At 47.1% G+C, this 20,922-nt stretch overlaps 1 protein-coding gene across 3 annotated transcripts; it reads right to left on the bottom strand.

Annotated features, from left to right (window-relative positions):
• Positions 1-823: 823 nt before the first annotated feature.
• LOC105924025 (synapse differentiation-inducing gene protein 1) lies at positions 824-20,173 on the bottom strand. 3 transcript variants are annotated; one of them, XR_004927568.1, is made up of 5 exons: positions 19,624-20,172; positions 15,898-16,449; positions 13,065-13,202; positions 1,326-1,624; positions 824-1,183 (listed from the first exon to the last, which is right to left on the bottom strand). XR_004927568.1 is itself a non-coding variant. In XM_036126117.1 (4 exons), exons 2-4 carry the CDS (start codon positions 16,396-16,398, stop codon positions 1,466-1,468), a joined length of 798 nt encoding a protein of 265 aa, XP_035982010.1. In that variant the 5' UTR covers positions 16,399-16,473; positions 19,624-20,173; the 3' UTR covers positions 824-1,465. The 3 variants fall into 3 exon arrangements, 2 of the variants coding, with proteins under 2 accessions (XP_035982010.1, XP_035982009.1); XM_036126117.1 differs by having other exon boundaries at positions 824-1,624; positions 15,898-16,473; positions 19,624-20,173; XM_036126116.1 differs by having other exon boundaries at positions 824-1,624.
• Between the last annotated feature and the right edge of the window lie 749 nt (positions 20,174-20,922).

Genomic DNA, 20,922 nt, shown 5'->3' on the forward strand with positions numbered 1-20,922 from the left:
ATCTTGGCGAGGCGGCGCCAAGCCGCGGCGGCCGCCGCCTCGCCAAGCCGCGACCGCGGCCGCCTCGCCGCCGCCGCCGCGGTAGCGTCTCGCCAACATAAAAAAAAAAAAAAAAAAAGATTATAACAATAATAATTAAACTCGATATGCTTGCATGTTTATTTGACGTTAACACACGGTTCTTTGTTGTTGCTTTGGCGCGTGCATATAGTGAATGGCAGGGCAAACATACATGGAGTTCTCGCAGTAAAGCGAGACTTCTGTGTGTGCGGGCCGTGAGCTCTTGCTATTGCAAGTGCGGTATTTCCCCCACAGACCCCCAGGGCGGCCGAGAAAACCTTTGTTCCACCTGAAATGACTCATTTAATCATCCAAAACGGTATGAAACACATTAATTAACTGAAAAATGTTGCATAGTATGCCTTTAAGATGTGGATAAAACTCAGGAGAATGGAAGGAGGAGGAGCTTCTCTTCCACAGCTGAGCAGCTCCGAGTCAATATTCTGGATCAGGACCTAAACACACTCTGGATCAGAGTCTTGATGATGATCTGAGTTGTAGAACCTGGAGGTTCAGCTGATCTAAAGTGAGAGGACTTTCCGATTCAAGCTCCAGAACATCCTAAATCAGTTATTCCCTGTAGGAGGAAGATCACTGTCCCTCATCTTTATACCCGGGGGAACCAGCTCCGTCAGGAATGAAGCAGTGGCCCATTTGGTTCTGTGGTAGAGCCCTCCATCCTGACGAAGCTGGGTCCATGTGAGGTTGGTTTCCCTGGGAGCAGGAACTGGTCTTTCACTAAATCAAAAAACCCAAGCAGAGATCAGGAAGGAAATCAGTTTATTTGGCCCTTCTGGGATCAGAACCAGAACTTCATCGGGACAAGAACAAATGGACTGAGTTTATAGAGATGGAGGCTGTAGAATGAAAACTGAACCAGTGAACAGTCAAATATTTCATCAGAGGAACCAGAACACCTCAGTGAGACCATCAGAACCGTCCATTAAGAGCAGCATCCCAACACTGAGCTGGTTCAGAAACATACCACAGTAATAATCAGCAGAACATGTCTGGATATATTCTTATGCATCTGGACCAGAACCAGTTTTTTCCTCCACAGAAACGTGCTTCTGTTGGAGCTCCATGTAAACATCCTGCTGGTTCTGCTTGGACCTTCATCCTCCTGGAAGACAAAATCATTCCGGATGTCTGAGGGCCACGACGACGGTTAGTTAAAAAGATGCAAAAACCTGCAGAGAAAATCCGTAAAACCACAAACAAGCAGACGAGACAGAGAAAGTCCAAACAACCATTAGAAAACATACGAGGCCCGGGAGCAGAGATTCTCCATGGGTCCAGTTCCAACACAGATAGCCAAAACCTGCTCTGACTGGCAGCACCAGTGGGCTCAGCAGGCCCCGCCCACCGCCAACTGACCAGGTAACCTCTGTTACTGCTGCCACGGTTACCACTGGTGGTTCTTGGACAGGTAGGCGATGAGCGCCACAGCCACGCCCACATAGATGCCGGTTCCGATGGTGATGGACAGCACAGCGAGGAAGAGAGCCCGCCTGGAACTGGAGCTGGCCAGGTGGAAGTCACCTTTAGACACCGCCTTGTTGGTCTGTGGGGACACAGGAGAAAAAGCAGGAATCACGCCCCCTGCAGGCAGACCTGGGCGTGCATGGTTCTGTTTTAGCTCAACTGAAGCTGGGTTCTGTCTGTGATGCTGTTCAGTGGTGGCTGGCCCATAGGGGGCGCTCAACCGCCCCCTATGGGCCAGCCATCACTGACACACACACACACACACACACACATTCCTGTAAGACATACGGACCGAGGACCGAGTAAAAGCACTCACAAAGTGAGGACCGGTAGTTCTGAGCTACTTAGAAAGATAAAGTTTTTATTTTCTGTCACTAGGTGTCACCCACATACAATACACCACTTCAGATTTTGCAAGAAAATTAAATTACCAAAAAAGTTTTTTACCATCAGTGTGAGGACCGAGGAGTTCAACAAATTTTTTGACATTTTAAGTAATTAAGAAGTAAAAGTACTTAAGATATGAAAACAAACATGTTTTTTACGTTTTACTGATTAATGCACTGAAGAATAAACCAATGCTGTACTAAAAATGAAAGCTTGAGGTTGTGTGGCTCTGATTTATTACCCCCTGATAAACAAATAATTTTAACAAAATAATCCATGGTACTTTGAATAATGTTTATTTTAGAAACAAAGCATTTTTATGGACATTAGCAGAGCCTAACAACTGTTGTTCCTAATCTGCAGCATGAATTACTCTTGCACATTCCAGAATCCACATGCATGACTCTGATTGGATAATAGCTTAATGGGCCATCTGCAGGTTGTGAATGTTGAGGGTCGGGGGGGGGGGTCACTCAGTGGTTGCTGTCTCAGACTTAAGAAGCTTAAAGTTTGCATCTGTTTGCTCAACAGTACCACGTCAGTGTCTGAGCCACATCAAATCAATCGAGATAAGCCATAATCTATGAGTAGATACAGATAAAAACAACTGAATAAAGGTCAAAGATCAACACCAAAACACAATACACTGTATTTGGGGCATTTTTGGTTTTGTGGATCTTTTCCTGGCCGGTTGCTCTTATTCTAGCTCTTCTTGGACATTTGGCCGGGGTTGAGGAACAGCGGTAGTCCATAAAGAGCTTCAGTTTAAGCCGTGAGATGCACCGTCTCCATGCACCATAAAGCTTTGAAGATCTGCGGTGACAAGGACTTTTTAAAAGATTTTTCTGATTTTCTACCAGAAATAATGACGGATCGAGTCCTTTTACTTGGAGATTTTATGTGTATATTGTCCAGAAAAGCTGCTGGTGAAGGACGGGTAACTGGTGCCACATGGACCCTCGATGGACCTGGAGGTCTCTCATGTTGTCTGTGAACGCCCTTTTAATCAGTGATAAAGCTGAATATTTGTTTTATTCTCCAGCTGCCTGTAGTGTCCTCATCTAGAACCCCGGGGCGTTAGAGACACCACAGAAAGAACAATGAAGAGGTGGGACCTAGTTTTAAAGTCCCAGCTTCTGATGGACACTGAGCTCTTCAGGGTCCTTACAGTCAGAGATGAAATATAAAATATTACACTAAAAGTTACACCTTTAGTGTAACTTTAACAAAACATTAATAAAACCCGGTAGCATGATTATTTACAGCAACATGTGGTCCACTTCAGTCCCAATGAGCCGCTCCCTTTGCTCATGGGGAATGTATGACAGAAAGTGACTGTTTTTGTCATTTTTTGCCATGGAGCAATGAATAAAACAATCTGAATGTGAAAAACTTAGACCAGGTTTTCTACTGAAGCTGCTTGGAGTCACATGACCGACGATGGGTTCAGAGAAGTGGAGCATAAGGACTTGGTAGGAGCTGCTGTTAGACGTCTCTGCTGCCTTTGATGCCATTGAGATGAGCTTAACCTGTTCTGGATTCAGTTAACCTGGTTGGAGATTATCTAGTGAATAGAAAACAGGCTGTGCTGGGTGATGGTAGCTTTTCACAGATTTATGTGGGCTGTTTGTAGAAGAATAAAACTGATGTTTTTGTAACAACACCACTAAGCTAGTGCTGTTTGATGAATAATGTGCTTCTTTTAGCTCGCTTTGACCACAGAGATAAATCTGTAGAACTGCCAGAGATCCAATTGGTTCACAGCAAATACAGACTGACCTCTGATTGGTCAAAATGTTTCAAAAGCACAACAGTTGTTTACACTCCTCCCTAAATATATGTCCCTGTCAGCATTTTATCATGTGACTGACAGAAGCTGCCAGACGATCGGCACCACCGCACCCTCTGACCACCGCCAGCAGGCAAAGTGGGTAAAGTGCCTTGCTCAAGGGCACGAAGACTGAGACACTCAGAGCGGGGCTTCAAACCAGCAACCCACAGGTTATGGGATGAACTCCCTCGCTCCTGGGCAACCATCATCCTGATGGATGAATTTATGAAAAAAAGAAGCTTTAATCAATTTAACTGAACTGGTGCTTCTTAAACTGTTTGGAATAGAGACTCGTTCCGTTATAAAGAAATTTACCTGGTGGTCCAGAACCTGCTGCCCGTGTCCTCACTGAAACTAAGAACGTAGAGAACATGGACCCGGTTCTGAAGTCCTCACTGAGACTAAGAACGTAGAGAACATGGACCCGGTTCTGAAGTCCTCACTAAGACTAAGAACATAGAGAACATGGACCCGGTTCTGAAGTCCTTCCACTAAGACTAAGAACGTAGAGAACATGGACCCGGTTCTGAAGTCCTCACTGAGACTAAGAACGTAGAGAACATGGACCCGGTTCTGAAGTCCTCACTAAGACTAAGAACGTAGAGAACATGGACCCGGTTCTGAAGTCCTCACTGAGACTAAGAACGTAGAGAACATGGACCCGGTTCTGAAGTCCTCACTAAGACTAAGAACGTAGAGAACATGGACCCGGTTCTGATGTCCTCACTAAGACTAAGAACGTAGAGAACATGGACCCGGTTCTGAAGTCCTTCCAATAAAACTAAGAACGTAGAGAACATGCACACGGTTCTGAAGTCCTCACTAAGACTAAGAACGTAGAGAACATGGACCCGGTTCTGAAGTCCTTCCACTAAGACTAAGAACGTAGAGAACATGGGCCCGGTTCTGAAGTCCTCACTAAGACTAAGAACGTAGAGAACATGGACCCGGTTCTGAAGTCCTTCCACTAAGACTAAGAACGTAGAGAACATGGACCCGGTTCTGAAGTCCTTCCACTAAGACTAAGAATGTAGAGAACATGGACCCGGTTCTGAAGTCCTTCCACTAAGACTAAGAACGTAGAGAACATGGACCCGGTTCTGAAGTCCTTCCATGGCTCCCGGGATCTCAGAGAATAGACTTTAAAATACTTCTGTTAGTCTATAAATCCCTGAATTAGCACCTAAATCCATCACAGACTTGTTATCAGGGCATCAACCCTCCAGACCACTCAGGTCTTCTGGCTCCAGCCTGCTCTGCAGAACCAGAACCAGAACCAGAACCAGACATGGAGAAGCAGCATTTAGTTCCTATGCTCCACTGATCTGGAACAAACTTCCAGAAAACTGTAAAAGTGCTGAAAGCCTGAGTTCCTTTAGATCAGACTGAGAACCTGTTCAGAGCAGCTTTCAGCCTTAATAACAGCAACACTGACCAGCATGTTGATGTTCATTGATGTTTTCACCTGATAGAATTTAATGTTTGTTATGGTCTCACAACCAGAGACTGGTGTGTTTATGATGGTTTTATGTTTTCATGATGTAAAGCTCTTTGAACGCCTTTCTTCTGAAATGCGCTGCAGATAAACTGGACTGGACTGGGGGTATAAATAAAGTTGATTGATGTCGGTCTGTTGAGACATTGCTTTTAGGTCTTCATCATTTTTCTGCGTTTATCTTGACCTAATGGTTCTGGTGTGTTTACTGCTCTCTGAGGCTGTCAGCAGGAGCAGACACCGATGTGAGCTGAGGGGAGATCAGCTCAGAGTCCGCTTTAAACCTTCTGACAGGACGCTTCATGGTTAAACCCGCAGCGCAGCATCCTGCTCCTCGCTGATAGGGTTTCTGTGTGGGAAGCGTTGCTATTGGCAACCAGCCTCGTTACTATGGAGGAGTGGAGTTGCCACGGAAACCACGTGTGCTCACACGCCGCCACCGTGTGATCACATGGTCCGACTGTAAAGTCAGACCGTGTGATCACACCGCTGGTCGACAGCAAGCAAAGCAACTGAAGGAACCTGATGGTCTCAGACCCTCACTGAGCGCGCTCAGTCTCCTGCCTCAGACCCTCACTGAGCGCGCTCAGTCTCCTGCCTCAGACCTTCACTGAGCGCGCTCAGTCTCCTTCCTCAGACCCTCACTGAGCGCGCTCAGTCTCCTGCCTCAGACCTTCACTGAGCGCGCTCACTCTCCAGCCTCAGACCCTCACTGAGCGCGCTCAGTCTCCTGCCTCAGACCTTCACTGAGCGCGCTCAGTCTCCTGCCTCAGACCTTCACTGAGCGCGCTCACTCTCCAGCCTCAGACCCTCACTGAGCGCGCTCAGTCTCCTGCCTCAGACCTTCACTGAGCGCGCTCAGTCTGCTGCCTCAGACCCTCACTGAGCGCGCTCAGTCTCCTTCCTCAGACCCTCACTGAGCGCGCTCAGTCTCCTTCCTCAGACCCTCACTGAGCGCGCTCAGTCTCCTTCCTCAGACCCTCACTGAGCGCGCTCAGTCTCCTTCCTCAGACCCTCACTGAGCGCGCTCAGTCTCCTGCCTCAGACCCTCACTGAGCGCGCTCAGTCTCCTTCCTCAGACCCTCACTGAGCGCGCTCAGTCTCCTGCCTCAGACCTTCACTGAGCGCGCTCAGTCTCCTTCCTCAGACCCTCACTGAGCGCGCTCAGTCTCCTTCCTCAGACCCTCACTGAGCGCGCTCACTCTCCAGCCTCAGACCCTCACTGAGCGCGCTCAGTCTCCTGCCTCAGACCTTCACTGAGCGCGCTCAGTCTCCTGCCTCAGACCTTCACTGAGCGCGCTCACTCTCCAGCCTCAGACCCTCACTGAGCGCGCTCAGTCTCCTGCCTCAGACCTTCACTGAGCGCGCTCAGTCTGCTGCCTCAGACCCTCACTGAGCGCGCTCAGTCTCCTTCCTCAGACCCTCACTGAGCGCGCTCACTCTCCAGCCTCAGACCCTCACTGAGCGCGCTCAGTCTCCTGCCTCAGACCTTCACTGAGCGCGCTCACTCTCCAGCCTCAGACCCTCACTGAGCGCGCTCAGTCTCCTGCCTCAGACCTTCACTGAGCGCGCTCAGTCTCCTTCCTCAGACCCTCACTGAGCGCGCTCACTCTCCAGCCTCAGACCCTCACTGAGCGCGCTCAGTCTCCTGCCTCAGACCTTCACTGAGCGCGCTCAGTCTGCTGCCTCAGACCCTCACTGAGCGCGCTCAGTCTCCTTCCTCAGACCCTCACTGAGCGCGCTCAGTCTCCTTCCTCAGACCCTCACTGAGCGCGCTCAGTCTCCTGCCTCAGACCCTCACTGAGCGCGCTCAGTCTCCAGCCTCAGACCTTCACTGAGCGCGCTCAGTCTCCTGCCTCAGACCCTCACTGAGCGCGCTCAGTCTCCTTCCTCAGACCCTCACTGAGCGCGCTCAGTCTCCTTCCTCAGACCCTCACTGAGCGCGCTCAGTCTCCTGCCTCAGACCCTCACTGAGTGCGCTCAGTCTCCTGCCTCAGACCCTCACTGAGCGCGCTCAGTCTCCTGCCTCAGACCCTCACTGAGTGCGCTCAGTCTCCTGCCTCAGACCCTCACTGAGCGCGCTCAGTCTCCTTCCTCAGACCCTCACTGAGCGCGCTCAGTCTCCTTCCTCAGACCCTCACTGAGCGCGCTCAGTCTCCTTCCTCAGACCCTCACTGAGCGCGCTCAGTCTCCTTCCTCAGACCCTCACTGAGCGCGCTCAGTCTCCTGCCTCAGACCCTCACTGAGCGCGCTCAGTCTCCTGCCTCAGACCCTCACTGAGCGCGCTCAGTCTCCTTCCTCAGACCCTCACTGAGCGCGCTCAGTCTCCTGCCTCAGACCCTCACTGAGCGCGCTCAGTCTCCTGCCTCAGACCCTCACTGAGCGCGCTCCGTCTCCTGCTGACTGCAGAGCTGTTACGTAACAGCAGCCTGGCAGCATGTGGGCTGCCAGCAGCAAGAGAAGAAGAAACCGCTGCAGCCAGTCACCATCCATCCGTCTGTTCATCTGTTCATTCATCTGTTTATCCACCTGTTCATCCATCTGTTCATTCATCATTTTCATCCATCCATCCACCTGTTCATCTGTTCGTTCATCTGTCTGATCATCCATCCGTCTGTTCATCTGTTCATCCATCTGTTCATCTGTTCATTCATCTGTTCATCCATCTGTTCATCTATCTATCCATCCATCCATCTATTCATTTATTCATCCATCATCCATCCATCTATTCATTTATTCATCCATCATCCATCCATCTGTTCATCCATTCATCTATTCATTTATTCATCCATCACCCATCCATCTGTTCATCCATCCATCTATTCATTTATTCATCCATCATCCATCCATCTATTCATTTATTCATCCACCCATTTGTTCATCCATCCATCTGTTCATTTATTCATCTATTCATCCATCCATCCATCATCCATCCATTTGTTCATTCATCCATCCATCATCCATCCATCTGTTCATCATCAATGTATTCATTTATTCATCCATCATCCATCTATTAATTTATTCATCCGTCATGCATCCATCTGTTCATTCATCCATCTATTAATTTATTCATCCATCCATCTGTTCATCCATCCATCCATATGTTCATCTATTCATCCATCATCCACCCATCTGTTCATCTATCTATGCATCCATCCATCTGTTCATCCATCCACCTATTAATTTATTCAACCACCATCCATACATCTGTTCATCCATCCATCTATGCATTTATTCATCCATCCATATGTTCATCTATTCATCCATCATCCACCCATCTGTTCATCTATCTATGCATCCATCCATCTGTTCATCCATCCACCTATTAACTTATTCAACCACCATCCATCCATCTGTTCATCCATCCATCTATTCATTTATTCATCCATCCATCTGTTCATCCATCCATCTATTAATGTATTCATCCATCATCCATCTATTCATCATCCATCCATTTATTCATCTATTAATTTATTTATCCATCATCCATCCATCTGTTCATCCATCCATCTTTTCATTTATTCATCCATCCATCTGTTCATCCATCTATTCATTTATTCATCCATCATCCATCTATCCATTATCTATTAATTTATTCATCCATCATCCATCCATCTGTTCATCCATCTATTCATTTAGTTATCCATCATCCATCCATCTATTCATTTATTCATCCGTCATCCATCCATCTATTCATCCATCCATCTATTCATTTATTCATCCGTCATCCATACATCTATCCATCCATCTGTTCATCTATTCATCCATCCATCTGTTTATTTATTCATTTATTCATCCATCCATCCATCTGTCCATTCATTCATCCATCCATCTATTCATTTATTCATCTGTCATCCATCCATCTGTTCATCCATCCATCTATTCATTTATTCATCTGTCATCCATCCATCTGTTCATCCATCCATCTATTCATTTATTCATCCGTCATCCATCCATCTATTCATCCATCCATCTATTCATCCATCTATCTATTCATTTATTCATCCATCATCCATCCATCTATCCATCCATCCATCCGTTCATCTATTCATCCATCCATCCATCTATTAATTTATTAATTTATTCATCCATCATCCATCCATCTGTCCATCCATCCATCTATTCATTTATTCATCCATCATCCATCTGTTCATCCATTTATTCATTTATTCATCCGTCATCCATCCATCCACCCATCCATCTATTAATTTATTCATCCGTCATCCATCCATGTGTTCATCCATCCAGCCATCCATCTATTAATTTATTCATCCATCATCCATCCATCCATCCATCCATCTTTTCATTTATTCATCTGTCATCCTTCCATCCATCCATCCATCCATCTATTCATTTATTTATCCGTCATCCATCATCCATCCATCTATTCATTTATTTATCCGTCATCCATCCATCCATCCATCCACCCATCCATCTATTCATTTATTCATCCCTCATCCATCCATGTGTTCATCCATCCAGCCATCCATCTATTCATTTATTCACCCATCCATCCATCCATCCGTCTATTCATTTATTCATTCGTCATCCACCCATCCTTCACCCATCCATCTATTCATTTATTCATTCGTCATCCATCCATGTGTTCATCCATCCATCCATCGATCTATTCATTTATTCATCCATCCATCCATCCATCCATCCATCTATTCATTTATTCATCCGTCATCCATCCATCCATCCATCCATCCATCCATCCATCCTCCATCCACCCATCCTCCATTCATCCATCCATCTATTCATTTATTCATTCGTCATCCATCCATGTGTTCATCCATCCATCCATCGATCTATTAATTTATTCATCCATCCATTCATCCATCCACCCATCCATCTATTCATTTATTCATCCGTCATCCATCCATGTGTTCATCCATCCATCCATCCATCTATTAATTTATTCATCCATCCATCCATCCATCTATTAATTTATTCATCCATCCATCCATCCATCTATTCATTTATTCATCCGTCCATCCATCCATCCATCCACCCATCCTCCACCCATCCATCTATTCATTTATTCATTCGTCATCCATCCATGTGTTCATCCATCCATCCATCCATCTATTAATTTATTCATCCATCCATCCATCCATCCATCTATTAATTTATTCATCCATCCATCCATCCATCCATCTATTAATTTATTCATCCATCCATCCATCCATCCATCCATCCATCTATTAATTTATTCATCCATCCATCCATCCATCTATTCATTTATTCATCCATCATCCATCCATCCATCTATTAATTTATTCATCCATCATCCATCTGTTCATCCATTTATTCATTTATTCATCCGTCATCCATCCATCCACCCATCCATCTATTAATTTATTCATCCGTCATCCATCCATGTGTTCATCCATCCAGCCATCCATCTATTCATTTATTCATCCATCATCCATCCATCCATCCATCCATCTTTTCATTTATTCATCTGTCATCCTTCCATCCATCCATCCATCCATCTATTCATTTATTTATCCGTCATCCATCATCCATCCATCTATTCATTTATTTATCCGTCATCCATCCATCCATCCATCCACCCATCTATCTATTCATTTATTCATCCCTCATCCATCCATGTGTTCATCCATCCAGCCATCCATCTATTCATTTATTCACCCATCCATCCATCCATCCATCTATTCATTTATTCATTCGTCATCCACCCATCCTTCACCCATCCATCTATTCATTTATTCATTCGTCATCCATCCATGTGTTCATCCATCCATCCATCGATCTATTCATTTATTCATCCATCCATCCATCCATCCATCCATCTATTCATTTATTCATCCGTCATCCATCCATCCATCCATCCATCCATCCATCCTCCATCCACCCATCCTCCATTCATCCATCCATCTATTCATTTATTCATTCGTCATCCATCCATGTGTTCATCCATCCATCCATCGATCTATTAATTTATTCATCCATCCATTCATCCATCCACCCATCCATCTATTCATTTATTCATCCGTCATCCATCCATGTGTTCATCCATCCATCCATCCATCTATTAATTTATTCATCCATCCATCCATCCATCTATTAATTTATTCATCCATCCATCCATCCATCTATTCATTTATTCATCCGTCCATCCATCCATCCATCCACCCATCCTCCACCCATCCATCTATTCATTTATTCATTCGTCATCCATCCATGTGTTCATCCATCCATCCATCCATCTATTAATTTATTCATCCATCCATCCATCCATCCATCTATTAATTTATTCATCCATCCATCCATCCATCCATCTATTAATTTATTCATCCATCCATCCATCCATCCATCTATTCATTTATTCATCCATCATCCATCCATCCATCTATTAATTTATTCATCCATCATCCATCTGTTCATCCATTTATTCATTTATTCATCCGTCATCCATCCATCCACCCATCCATCTATTAATTTATTCATCCGTCATCCATCCATGTGTTCATCCATCCAGCCATCCATCTATTCATTTATTCATCCATCATCCATCCATCCATCCATCCATCTTTTCATTTATTCATCTGTCATCCTTCCATCCATCCATCCATCCATCTATTCATTTATTTATCCGTCATCCATCATCCATCCATCTATTCATTTATTTATCCGTCATCCATCCATCCATCCATCCACCCATCTATCTATTCATTTATTCATCCCTCATCCATCCATGTGTTCATCCATCCAGCCATCCATCTATTCATTTATTCACCCATCCATCCATCCATCCATCTATTCATTTATTCATTCGTCATCCACCCATCCTTCACCCATCCATCTATTCATTTATTCATTCGTCATCCATCCATGTGTTCATCCATCCATCCATCGATCTATTCATTTATTCATCCATCCATCCATCCATCCATCCATCTATTCATTTATTCATCCGTCATCCATCCATCCATCCATCCATCCATCCATCCTCCATCCACCCATCCTCCATTCATCCATCCATCTATTCATTTATTCATTCGTCATCCATCCATGTGTTCATCCATCCATCCATCGATCTATTAATTTATTCATCCATCCATTCATCCATCCACCCATCCATCTATTCATTTATTCATCCGTCATCCATCCATGTGTTCATCCATCCATCCATCCATCTATTAATTTATTCATCCATCCATCCATCCATCTATTAATTTATTCATCCATCCATCCATCCATCTATTCATTTATTCATCCGTCCATCCATCCATCCATCCACCCATCCTCCACCCATCCATCTATTCATTTATTCATTCGTCATCCATCCATGTGTTCATCCATCCATCCATCCATCTATTAATTTATTCATCCATCCATCCATCCATCCATCTATTAATTTATTCATCCATCCATCCATCCATCCATCTATTAATTTATTCATCCATCCATCCATCCATCCATCTATTCATTTATTCATCCGTCATCCATGTGTTCATCCAGCTGCTGGTCTGGCGTGCCTGCAGTGAGATCTTGACCTGCTCCTAACAGAGACTGCTGGTGACATCCTTGTAGTGCAGGACATCTGAAGACACGTTTACAGGAAGAATGGGACAGAATAACACCTGGAAGTCTCTGAGGCTTGGTGTCCTCACTGCAGGAATGTGTTTAAATGTTGGGAGAAGGAACAGGAACAGCTCAGAGTGCAATCTGCAGCAGTTTCAGGTTGACTTTGAGGAGTTCCTGATCCGTTTCCACCTAAACCCTCAGTGTAACAGAACCTGTGACAGGACCCTCCCCCAGGTGCTGTTTTCTCACCTCATGTGACAGGTAGAAGGCAGCGATGCCAAGGGGCCAGAAACAGCAGAGCATGGAAAAGACGCTCAGGCCCAGGTGGTCTCTGGGAGGCAACAGCAGGAAGGCGTCTTCGCTCTCAGACTCACTGGAGTAATCACTCTGTTCAAACACACACAGCCATGTTTCCATCAGTCATGATGTTCTGCACATCAGCTCTGATATTTCATCTGCTGCTTCATGTCCATCTGCTCAGACTAAGCTGTTCCTGTTCTAAACGATGCAGAGAACACCGTGGTCCCCCCTGATGGATGGATGGATGATGGATGGATGATGGATGGATGGGTGGATGGATGGATGGATGGATGGATGGATGGATGGATGGATGGATGGGTGGATGATGGATGGATGGATGATGGATGGATGGATGGATGATGGATGGATGGATGATGGATGGATGGATGATGATTGGATGGATGATGATTGGATGGATGGATGGATGATGGATGGATGATGGATGGATGGATGGATGGATGATGGATGGATGGATGGATGGATGATGGATGATGGATGGATGGATGATGATTGGATGGATGGATGGATGGATGGATGGATGACAGATGGATACATTAATAGATGGATGGATGGATGGATGGATGGATGGATGGATGGATGGATGGATGGATGGATGGATGGATGGACGGATGGATAATGAATGGATAATGGATGGATAATGGATGGATGGATGGATGATGGATGGATGGATGGATGGATGGATGGATGGATGGATGGATGGATGGATGGATGGATGAACAGATGGATGGATGGATGGATGGATGGATGGATGGGTGAACAGATGAACAGATGGATGGATGGATGGATGGATGGATGACAGATGGATAAATTAATAGATGGATGGATGGAGGATGGATGGAGGATGGATGGATGATGAATGGATGGATGGAGGATGGATGGATGGATAATGGATGATGAATAGATGGATGGATGGATGGATGGATGGATGGGTGAACAGATGAACAGCTGGATGGATGGATGATGGATGGATGGATGGATGGATGGATGGGTGAACAGATGAACAGATGGATGATGGATAAATGAATGGATGGATGGGTGAACAGACGAACAGATGGATGGATGGATGGATGGATGGATGGGTGGATGGATGGATGGATGACAGATGGATAAATTAATGGATGGATGGATGGAGGATGGATGGATGGATGGATGGATGGATGACAGATGGATAAATTATTGGATGGATGGATGGATGGATGGATGGGTGAACAGACGAACAGATGGATGGATGGATGAATAAATGAATGGATGGATGGATGGATGGATGGATGGATGGATGGATGGATGACGGATGGATGGGTGGATGGATGGATGGATGGATGGATGGATGACAGATTGATAAATTAATAGATGGATGGATGGAGGATGGATGGATGGATAATGGATGATGAATAGATGGATGGATGGATGGATGGGTGAACAGACGAACAGATGGATGGATGGATGGATGGATGGATGGGTGAACAGATGAACAGATGGATGGATGGATGATGGACGGATGGATGGATGGGTGAACAGATGAACAGATGGATGGATGGACGATGGATGGATGGATGGGTGAACAGAGCACATAACCCCAGTTCTAAAGTCCTTACAGATGGATGAACAGATGGATGAGGGATGGATCCTCCCTCCAGGGGTGGATGAACAGATGAACAGATGGATGAGGGATGGATGGATGGATGGATGGATGAATGGATGAACAGATGGATGATGGATGGATGAACAGATGAACAGATGGATGAACAGATGAACAGATGGATGGATGGATGGATGATGGATGGATGAGGGATGGATGATGGATGGATGGATGGATGATGGATGGATGAGGGATGGATGAGGGATGGATCCTCCCTCCAGGGACAGATGAACAGATGGATGGATGGATGGATGATGGATGGATGGATGAGGGATGGATGATGGATGGATGGATGGATGGATGGATGGATGAGGGATGGATGATGGATGGATGTATGAGGGATGGATGAGGGATGGATGATGGATGGATGAGGGATGGATGAGGGATGGATGGATGGATGGATGGATGGATGGATGAGGGATGGATGATGGATGGATGTATGAGGGATGGATGAGGGATGGATGATGGATGGATGAGGGATGGATGAGGGATGGATGGATGGATGGATAGATGGATGGATGGATGAGGGATGGATGATGGATGGATGGATGAGGGATGGATCCTCCCTCCAGGGATGGATGAATTGATGAACATATGGATGATGAATGGATGGATGAATGGATGAATGGATGAACAGATGAACATGTGGATGGATGAATGGATGAACAGATGCATGGATGGATGAACAGATGGATGGATGGATGATGGATGGATGAGGGATGGATGATGGATGGATGGATGAGGGATGGATCCTCCCTCCAGGGATGGATGAATTGATGAACATATGGATGATGAATGGATGGATGAATGGATGAATGGATGAACAGATGAACATGTGGATGGATGAATGGATGAACAGATGCAGGGATGGATGAACAGATGAACAGATGGATGAGGGATGGATGGATGGATGGATGGATGGATGGATGGATGGATGGATGAGGGATGGATGAATTGATGAACAGATGGATGAGGGATGGATGGATGATGGATGAATGAGGGATGGATGGATGGATGGATGATGGATGGATGAGGGATGGATGGATGATGGATGGATGGATGGATGAGGGATGGATGAGGGATGGATCCCCCCTCCAGGGAGGGCCAGTGTCAGCTGCTCACCTCCAGCTCCTGGAAGTTGTCATCATCGTCGTCGTCATCGATGTCGTAGGACAACGAGGGAATCTTTCCTTCCTCTCCAGAAAACTCCAGGAACTTTCCGTCAGAAAACAGCAGCACCTCCTTTGAGGAGCAGGTAGCAGCAGCCGAGGAGGAGGTGGTGTTGGGACCCTCGATGAAGGTGGTCTCACAGCAGTCGCCTCCCCCCGCCTCCCCCCACACTCGCAGGATGCTTTCTGGGCACAGGAGGAGGCCAGCCCGGCTGAGGAGAGCTTCTGGAGCTGCCTGGTGGGGGAGGAGAGTCCGGGGGTTGAGGAGCTGGGGGGCAGCCCTGCCACGCTCCTGCTGGGGGGACGCACCCACCACCGCGTGACCCTGGAACAGCCGCGCCTCCCGAGGCTCCGCCCCCCGCCTGCTGGTGTTAATGAGACCGTTGTGTCTGCAGACGCCCCCCGCTCCTCCTCCCAGAGAGGAGGTTTCTGCCTCCTCTCCTCCTCCCTGCATCACCCTCCTGGTCCTCTTCAGAGGGGTTTGTCAGAGAGGTGAGAGGGTGACCTGTCAGAGAGGTGAGAGGGTGACCTGTCAGAGAGGTGAGAGGGTGACCTGTCAGAGAGGTGAGAGGGTGACCTGTCAGAGAGGTGAGAGGGTGACCTGGAACAAACAGGAAAGGTGACGGTAGTTATTTCTGTTATGATGACTCATGAATTAATACCTGAGCAATAAACCCTGAAGCTGTTCAGCAGCGCCTTCCAGTTGAAGCTAGAAGCTCTGATGATGGGACGCACACCACATCCGCCTGTCCATCCACCTGTTCATCCACCTGTTCATCCACCTGTTCATCCACCTGTTCATCCATCCACCTGTTCATCCATCTGTTCATCCATCCACCTGTTCATCCACCTGTTCATCCATCCATTTGTTCATCCACCTGTTCATCCATCCACCTGTTCATCCACCTGTTCATCCATCCATTTGTTCATCCACCTGTTCATCCATCCACCTGTTCATCCACCTGTTCATCCATCCACCTGTTCATCCATCCACCTGTTCATCCATCTGTTCATCCACCTGTTCATCCACCTGTTCATCCATCCACCTGTTCATCCACCTGTTCATCCATCCACCTGTTCATCCATCCACCTGTTCATCCACCTGTTCATCCATCTGTTCATCCACCTGTTCATCCACCTGTTCATCCACCTGTTCATCCATCCACCTGTTCAACTGTTCATCCATCTGTTCATCCACCTGTTCATCCATCCACCTGTTCAACTATTCATCCATCCACCTGTCCATCTGTTCATCAACCTGTTCATCCATCCATGTGTCCACCTATTCATCCACCAGTTCATCCATCCACTTGTTCAACTGTTCATCCACCTGTTCATCCATCCACCTGGTTATCCACCTGTTCATACATCCATCTGTTCATCCACCTGTTCATCCATCCACCTGTTCAACTGTTCATCCATCTATCTGTTCATCCATCCACCCATCCTTCCATCCATCCACCCACTGATTCATCGATCTGTTCATCCATCCACCCACCCACCCGTCCTTCCATCTGTATGTTCATCCATCATTTATCCATTCATCCATCCATCATTCATCATCCATCCATCCACCCGTCTGTCTGTCCATCCATCCATCATCCAACCATCCATCATCCATCCATCCATCATCCATCCATCCATCAATCTGTCATTCATCCATCCATCCATCCATCCACCATTCATCCATCCATCATTCATCCATCCATCCATCATTCATCATCCATCATCCATACATACATACATCATCCATCCATCATCCATCCATCCATCATCCATCCATCAATCATCCATCCATACATACATCCATCATCCATTCATCATCCATCCATACATCCATCATCCATTCATCATCCATCCACCCATCCATCCATCCATCATTCATCCATCCATCCATCATTCATCATCCATCCATCCACCTGTCCGTCCGTCCGTCCATCCATCCATCATCCATCCATCCATCATTCATCATCCATCCATCCACCTGTCTGTCTGTTTATCCATCCATCCATCCATACATACATACATACATCAATCATCCATCATCCATTCATCATCCATCCATCCATTCCTCCATCCTTTCCATCCATCCATCCATCCATCCATCAATCATCCATCCATACATACATCCATCATCCATTCATCATCCATCCATACATCCATCATCCATTCATCATCCATCCACCCATCCATCCATCCATCCATCATTCATCCATCCATCCATCATTCATCATCCATCCATCCACCTGTCCGTCCGTCCGTCCATCCATCCATCATCCATCCATCCATCATTCATCATCCATCCATCCACCTGTCTGTCTGTTTATCCATCCATCCATCCATCCATACATACATACATACATCAATCATCCATCATCCATTCATCATCCATCCATCCATTCCTCCATCCTTTCCATCCATCCATCCATCCATCCATCAATCATCCATCCATACATACATACATCATTCATACATCATCCATCCATCAATCATCCATCCATCCATCCATCCATCCATCCATCAATCATCCATCAATCATCCATCCATCATCCATCCATCATCCACAGCTATTTTCTTTACCTCCTTCTTTTAGTCAACATCCATGAAGTGGGACCATGGATGAGGCCACATCCATCTGCTGCTCCATGCTACCATCACTCCAGAAGAAGACACCTAGGTAACCTAATTCCTCCCCTTGGGGCAGAGATCACGGTGGAGAACAATGTTCTCTGAGATCTTCATCCCCTGCTGCTTCACCTTCACCTTCCAGCAGCTCTAGTGCTCGCTGGAGGTCATGTGCTACAGTTAGAACCCCCAGAACCACTTCCTTTGTAAAAAGCAAAGATGGCAGCCTGAGCTCGGCAAACCTGCCTTCATCTTGTCCTAAAGGACCAGAGACAGGGACAGACAGAGTCCAGCCTGCACTGGGAATGTGGACACAGCTCCTACCAGAACTGGGTCGCCCTTTAAAGCCTCCCCAGCAGAACCCGGTACTCCTGCAGAACCCAAACACAAAGCTTCTGCAGATCTAAAAGACAGAGGTAGACCGGACCACCCCACTCCCACCACCCATGGTGGAGCTCCATGACGGTGAAGATCTGGTCCTAAAGTCGGCACTTGTTTGGAAAAGAGACGAGCATCTATGTTCTTTAACCCAATAAACTGACCCTGAGGCCACCATCAGACCTGGACCTGCATGGAGAGCCACCATAACCCAACACACCTGTACCGGGTGTACCTGTAGGGTACCAGGTGTACGTGTAGGGTACCAGGTGTACCTGTAGGGTACCAGGTGTACGTGTAGGGTACCAGGTGTACCTGTAGGGTACCAGGTGCACCTGTAGGGTACCAGGTGTACCTGCAGGGTAGCAGGTGTACCTGTAGGGTACCACGCCTCAGGTTGAGGATTGGACTCCGGCCTCTGGTCTGTCCTCCTCCAGTGGATCAGAACTGGTCTGTGTGAAGCAGTGTGGACCTCAGCTCCAGCAGCACCTCACAGAACCCCCCCCCCCCCCCTCACACACACACACACACACACACGCGCGCGCGCGCGCGCGCGACCACGCGCCGACTATTTACTGCAGAAGCTCAGAAACGTGTGAAGCTCGTAATAAATACCGACACTGGCTCTGACGTCATCCCCATGGTCACACACAAACAGGCGCGCGCGCGCACGTACCTCCTGAGGTGAGAAATGAGAGCCTTCATCTGACAGGGAGGTCCTCCGTCCTCTGGCCGACCTCAGAGCACCCTGAGCCCGGCAGGGAGCCGGCAGAGAGCCGCCGAGGAGCTCCGGAGCTCCGACACGCGGAGAGGGGAGCGCGGCAGGCGGGCAGCAGGGCGCCCAGGTGTCGGGTGGCTGCAGGATGACGCTCCTGCAGAGGAGGAGGAGGAGGATGGAGCATCAGTGTGTAGGGAGCAGAGGAGGAATGTGCCGTGAATACAGAGGAGGTGTTTGCGTTCAGCAGCTCCTCTGCATGGTCCTAGAGAGCCAGAGCTTCACATCTCCTGGTGTGAAACATCTCTGTGGTTGCAGAACTCCAGGTTCATGGTTCCACCTCATCGGTTCCCTCCTGGGCCCAGATGGTCCCAGCGACCTGTGCACCGGGGCTCCTCTTATAGGAGCTTCATCATCAGGAGGAGCCTGGAGGAGAGCCGCTCCTCCTCCCCCACAGTGAATCATCTGAGGAAGACGCCCACATCTCACAAAGCAGTTTGTGGAAGTCCAGAGTAAGTTGTGGGTTAAATTCCTGCCTGGCTTGTTACCCTGAGTCAAGCTAAGTTCCTCTGAACCAGGGACCGACCGGAGTTTCCTTCTTTTTAGCTGGAGTGTCTGTTTCTGGAGGAGCTGGAGAGCAAACGCTCCAGAGGAATCTCTGTCAGGAGGCTGATGGTGAACATCATGGAGTAATATATTATTGTTGCAGCTTTTATCTTAATATTCTCAGCCCACATCCCCCATATGACAGCGAGGGACTCTCAGCTCTGATTCTCTGAGCTGCTCTTTGTCTTTCTGCCAGCAGCAGCTTTTATTAACCAGGAGAAGCAGAACATCTTCCAGAGGCAGCAGGACGCAGCAATGCTGCATCGGTTCCTGCAGTTTATGGTGTTCTCCACCCACAGACCCACAGCACCAATAAAACAACTACACAGAATCAAAGCAGTTATTCTCTAATACTGAGAAATGAAACTCTTGTTTTCTGTTTCTGTATTTTAGGCTCACATTCCTGTGAATAAGCGTTCCTCCACAGCATTAATGTGCAGTAGGCCTACACACACTCAGTTCCCTGTGGAGGAGATGCTCTCCAGCGTCTACAGGCTCCTCCAGAAAAGGTCTGAGCTAAAAGGAGGAAAAACTCCGGGTTAGTGCGACCAACATGGATTTAAAAGCATTTAAACATTTAATCACATGAAGTTAAGGTGACTGACGGCTTGGTTCCAGGGTTCTCCTGAGACCAAGCCAGAGCAGGCTGACTCT

This window comes from Fundulus heteroclitus, chromosome 22, assembly GCF_011125445.2.
Source record: "Fundulus heteroclitus isolate FHET01 chromosome 22, MU-UCD_Fhet_4.1, whole genome shotgun sequence".
NCBI classification, from domain to species: Eukaryota; Metazoa; Chordata; class Actinopteri; order Cyprinodontiformes; family Fundulidae; genus Fundulus; species Fundulus heteroclitus.